Source organism: Papaver somniferum, unplaced genomic scaffold, assembly GCF_003573695.1.
Source record: "Papaver somniferum cultivar HN1 unplaced genomic scaffold, ASM357369v1 unplaced-scaffold_47, whole genome shotgun sequence".
In the NCBI taxonomy this organism is placed as follows: Eukaryota; Viridiplantae; Streptophyta; class Magnoliopsida; order Ranunculales; family Papaveraceae; genus Papaver; species Papaver somniferum.
The window spans coordinates 101,157-107,156 of record NW_020647304.1 but is presented as its reverse complement, the minus strand read 5'-3'; the positions used below and the strand labels follow the sequence as shown (position 1 = coordinate 107,156).

Here is a 6,000-nt window from a genome sequence, read left to right as displayed (position 1 = left end):
CGGTGCAAACAAAATCCTATGGAAAATCTCTAAAGTCTAACCACAAAACCCTAACTTCTCTTCAGTCTTCATCAGTTCCTCTCTCTCGCGCGAGCTTTACCTTTGAGATTTTAAGGAAGTTCGGTGAAGAACAATATGGTATACGCATCTTTTCCCCTGCCCCTGATTTCATATTTTGTATATATGTATTGCTTGAGCCTAAGTTATATATATAAATTGTTAATGATGATAACATACATATACATGCATCAGGTTGCCTCTGCTTTATTTTGATAAAGCTATACTGTGATTAAAGATTTCTTTTTGTTTTAACCAAAACAATAAATCTTAGGTTGACACAAATGGTATTACTCCATGTTTATTTGGTAAATCTATTATGCAGAGAGCTATACGTGGACTTGGTCACAGACGTAGTCTTCCCATAACCAGAATGAAACTTTCTGCCAATCCTTTTAAATTGAATGTTATGAGTGTTGTGCGAAACAATTACATAAAACGAAAACAAAACAGGCGGACCAAGAGAAGTAGAGGTACTGGTGCTGGTGGCAACATTGGTAATTCATCAAATAGTACTAGTTGTTTCCAAGATGATAGTGCTATTGTATGCGAGATACTAAGCAGACTACCAGTCAAGTCACTTGTACGATTCAAATGCGTATGTAAACGTTGGCAATTACTCATCGAGGAAGACGCATACTTTACTGATTTACACCTTAACAATTCAAAAAAACATCCGAAACTCTTTTTCATCGTCCCAATATCACACAAGAATCCAAGACTGTGGCTTTACAGACCTACAACTCCACCCAGAATATGTTACTACAAAGTGAAGCTAGTTACAGTTGAGTTAATGCTTGAAGGAAGAGAAAGAGAAGTAGTAACAGCATCTGTTGGCACAATAAGGAAGGTGAAATTTTCATCTGAGAATACAGCTATTTTCGGCCCGGTAAATGGTTTGGTCGGTTATGGCTTTAGAAAACAGACTGCCATTTGTATATGCAATATCAGTACTCGAGAAGTATCACCATGGATTGAATCAGAGTTTTCAAGGAACTATGAAGAAAGAATAAAGTGATATGTATATGGCACGTAAGAACACACTACTACGAAATGGGATTCGATCCTGCGGCAAAGAAGCACAAAGTGATATGTATATGGCACGTAATGATATCTGATTTCGAGACGTTCCGTTGGGACTATTTGTGTGAAGTTTTAACTGTAGGAGACATCAAATGGAGAAGGATTGAGCTCCCACCATTCAAGCTTCAAAATGAATATTGCCAACGCAAACACACAATTTATCTGAATGGTTTTATATACTTTTGCACTGAAAATTTTCTGAAATTAGGTGAGAAGGGTAGCGACAAGATAGTGGCATTTGATGTTGGGGCAGAGAAGTTCAGAGTGATCACAGTCCCGAGTTTCATCTTTAATCAACCAAGGGATGTTTATCCGTCTAACCGTTTAATAGAACTGGAAACCCGCTTAGCTCTATTAACTAGAATGAAGGATTACACTGCCAAGCTATGGGTATTTGATGATGTTAATGGGAACATCAAAGAGATGAATAGTAGCACAAGTATTAGCAGTAACCTAAACTGGACAGAAGTTACTATTGAATTACCTTATTTATGGGGCGAGGATCGGGATGTTTCTTTTCATTCAGTTGTTGGGACTGATCACATAGTCATTCAATCCCGTGAAAATCAATCTATCTTCACGCATCATTTATACAACTGGAAAACCAAGTCTTGCAAACAGATCGATATCAGTGGGTTTAAGTACCATCCATCAATTTCCACGGTTTCAACTCTGACGGAGAGTCTTTTGCATGTTCGGTAGCACATGAACTGCTTGACATTCGCTCCGGTTCATTAATTATAATTTTTCTTAACTGTGTTTTATGAATCTTTTAATTATTTTTACTTTTCTTACCCCTTTAAGATAAAAGTTACATTTGAAACCTTAAGTGAAACAACAATTTTTCTTTAAAAAAAAGTAGAGATTTTAGTTTTCAGTCTTGAAAGAAAATGATCTTTGCAATGCATATTTCATTTATATGTCCGATTGTCAAAGCTGAAGAGATTAATCGCAGAAGAGATTTCAAGAGCAATTCCTTAAGTTAAAGAAAACGAGCTTCACAACCCAACTTCAAAACAGTAAGATTAAAAAGACGATTGTTGATTGCAAGATAATTGCAACAAAGAGCAACACCAGAGATCATCCAGCCCAGCCACATTGTTGTATAAGCTAGGAGTTAACTCCTCAATGTACGTACTACGTTCCTCATACAAGGAATGAAAATCAAAAGCAGCTGCATGTAGCACGACTCGACTAGTAGTAATGATGAATGCAAAATGAAAATCAAAACAAAAGTAACTACATTTAGAACCGGAGACTAGTAGTAACACTCGTAAAGCTTGATGTCCAACCGGAGGCGAAAATAAACAAATCCTATGGCCTCTTCCGTTTTCAATGTTGCTATCCCTCTGGTCATAAAAAAATCACCAGTTCCACCGACAACAGATACATCTCTTGTCCTTTGATCCATCATATCCGCACCCATGAGATTCAAAATTCCATTATAATCAGAAGAATTGAATACTATCGAAAATGCCAACCAAGCATTGTATGTATTCTTCATATCATAGAAATAAAAACCTTGAGCTCTAGCCACCGGACTAGACGATATATGTTGATCCAGGGTTAATGGATCATCAAACACTACAAGTTCTCCGAAATGAAATTTCCTAATACCCGTAGCATTAGTCACTGCAGATGATGTTGCCTTAGCTGCATTCCTACCGTTAAATAGGGTGTCGTGGAAGTATAGTGTAAAATTTTTGCATGGTAGTTTATTTTTTAAGAGTTTGTGACGGTGAGCAAAAGCAGACTGAATGAGAAGAAAAAAGAAGATAGTTGTGCATGCTATATTGATGTGTGCCTTGGACATTCTCTCTTTCAATTGGTTACTTAGATATGGAGTGGTGTTTTACAATGACAAAATTTATAAGTGAAGCCCAGTATTCCATGACCTATTTATACTGCACAAAGTTGTTGGTCGGATACAATTAGTTAGGTGAGTTTCAATCTGCAAGTGGTAAGCAACTAGGATTAAACAAATCAAATATCCATTTTTGTAGCAGACAAGAAATGATGACTTTTAATGTCTATTAATTCTTTGAATCACTCATCGTAAATTGCAAAATGGGATACCAGCGTTCATTGGTTAACTCTTTGCTTTCGGAAAAATTCTCAAATGGTTGACATCATTCAACCCATATTTTAGTTCATAAAGACTCTTAATATATTTGTATATGCATTAAATTATCTAAAGGATACCATACAAAAGTACTGCCATGTATTTTATCACCGGGAAATGGGATGGTAATGAAATGGGATGGTAATGAATGATTCCACTCCTCTGTGCTCTTTAAACAAATACCATACTTGGATCCCAGGATCTTAAATGCCTAGACAATGTGGGATTAATAATATTGAAATGCACAAAGTCACCAAATCTGCCGCCCACTCTCCTCACTGGGTTTTTCCCGATAGAAACGGGCGTCAACGTAGCATCATTGTCTCACAGGATGGTCTAGTTGAGCTATAAAGTTTAGATGGATATATATGTTCTCTCTCTCCACCGATTATAGACAAATAGTCATTATCATACTATTTATTGAATTAAAAGTTCTGCATAACCAAGATATGATTTTGCTGAAACAGCAATAAAATGATGGTGCAACGATCCAACACAACCAAGATATGATTTTGTTTAAAAGATTAATTACCTCATATTGGGAAGAACATTTAACACTGTGTCTATATTATGTCTCATTGTCATCATCCTTCACCAGAATTTTATCCTCCACCTCATCATCATTGATGTATAAAATCTTTATTCATTTTTTTTCGCTTTATTACAATTTAACCTGAAATTCTGATGATTTGGATCTTATTGAGAAGTTCAAGGTAAGAACGAGAAACTAAATTTTGTCTAGTAAAACTTTAGTAAAATTTGAACATGTGATGTTCCATTCTGATAAATTTTGTCTTCAGTTCATCCGAACGAGAAACTAAGGTCTAACTCTAGTAAAATTTGAACCTGTGATGTTCAGTTCTGATATATTTCGTCTTCAGTTCATCCGAACGAGAAACTCAAGTCTAACTCTAGTAATCTTTGAACCTGTGATGTTCAATTCTGATTTATTTTGTCTCTCGTTCATCCGAACAAGAAACTTAAGTAACCTTTGAACCTGTGATGTTCAATTCTGATATATTTCGTGTTCAATTTTTCCGAACGAGAAACTAAAGTCTAACTCGAGTAAAATTTGAACATGTGATGTTCGATTCTGATATATTTCGTCTTCAGTTCATTCGAACGAGAAACTAAAGTCTAACTCTAGTAAAATTTGAACCTGTGATGTTCAATTCTTATATATTTCTTCTTCAGTTCATCCGATCGAGAAACTCAGGTCTAACTTTAATAATCTCTGAACCTGTGATGTTCAATTCTGATATATTTCGTCTCTAGTTTATCCGAACGAGAAACTTAAGTCTAACTCTAGTAATCTTTGAACCTGTGATGTTCAATTCTAATATATTTCGTCTTCAATTCATCAGAATGAGAAACTAAAGTCTAACTTTAGTAAAATTTGAACCTGTGATGTTCGATTATGATATATTACGTCTTCAGTTCATCCGAACGAGAAACTCAGGTCAAATCTAGTAATCTTTGAACTTGTGTTGTTCAATTCTAATGTATTTCGTCTTCAGTTCATCCGAACGAGAAACTAAAGTTTAACTCTAATAAAATTTGAACCTGTGATGTTCAATTCTGATATATTTCGTCTTCATTTCATCCGAACGAGAAACTCGGGCCTAACTCTAGTAATCTTTGAACCTGTGATGTTTAATTCTGATATATTTCGCTTCTGTTCATCCGAACGAGAAACTCATATCTAACTATAGTAATGTTTGAACCTGTGATGTTCAATTCTGATAAACTTCGTCTCCATTTCATCCGAACGAGAAACTTAAGTCTTACTCTAGTAAAATTTGAACCTGTGATGTTTAATTCTGATATATTTCGTCTTCAGTTCATCCGAACGAGAACCTAAAGTCTAACTCTATTAATCTTTGAACATGTGATGTTCAATTCGAATATATTTCGTGTTCAGTTCATCCGAACGAGAAACTAAAGTATAACTATAGTAAAATTTGAACATGTGATATTCAATTCTGATATATTTCGTCTTCAGTTCATTTGAACGATTAACTAAAGTCTAACTCTAGTAAAATTTGAACCTGTGATATTCAATTCTGATATATTTCGTCTTCAGTTCATCCAAACGAGAAACTCAGGTCTAACTCTAGTAATCTTTGAACCTGTGATGTTCAATTCTGATATATTTCGTCTCTAGTTCATTCGAACGAGAAAATTAAGTCTAACTCTAGTAATCTATGAACCTGTGATGTTCAATTATGATATATTTCGTCTTCAGTTCATCAGAACGAGAAACTCAGGTCAAACTCTAGTAAAATTTGAACTTGTGATGTTCAATTCTGATATATTTCGTCTCTAGTTCATCCGAACGAGAAACTTAAATCTAACTATAGTAATCATTGAACTTGTGATGTTCAATTCTGATATATTTCGTTTTCAGTTCATCCGAACGAGAAACTAAAGTCTAACTCTAGTAAAATTTGAACCTGTGACGTTCAATTCTGATATATTTCGTCTTCAGTTCATCCGAACGAGAAACTCTGGTCAAGTCTAGTAATCTTTGAACCTGTGATGTTCAATTATGATATATTTCATCTTCAGTTCATCCGAACGAGAAACTTAGGTCAACTTTAGTAATCTTTGAACCTGTGATATTCAGTTCTGATATATCTCGTCTCCAGTTCATCCGAACGAGAAACTCATGTCTAACTCTAGTAATATTTGAACTCGTGATGTTCAATTTTGATATATTTCGTCTCTAGTTAGTTCAT

At 35.0% G+C, this 6,000-nt stretch overlaps 1 protein-coding gene across 1 annotated transcript; it reads left to right on the top strand.

The window, feature by feature from the left end:
* Positions 1–1,110: 1,110 nt before the first annotated feature.
* On the top strand, positions 1,111–1,842 carry LOC113342753 (F-box/kelch-repeat protein At3g04660-like). The gene has a single exon (XM_026587192.1). The coding sequence runs from the start codon at positions 1,111–1,113 to the stop codon at positions 1,840–1,842; it is 732 nt and encodes a 243-aa protein (XP_026442977.1).
* Positions 1,843–6,000: the final 4,158 nt, after the last annotated feature.

What these genes read in the sequence shown, in the direction of transcription:
- LOC113342753 (XM_026587192.1), top strand. Translation starts at nt 1,111, where the DNA reads ATGGGATTCGATCCTGCGGCAAAGAAGCACAAAGTGATATGTATATGG.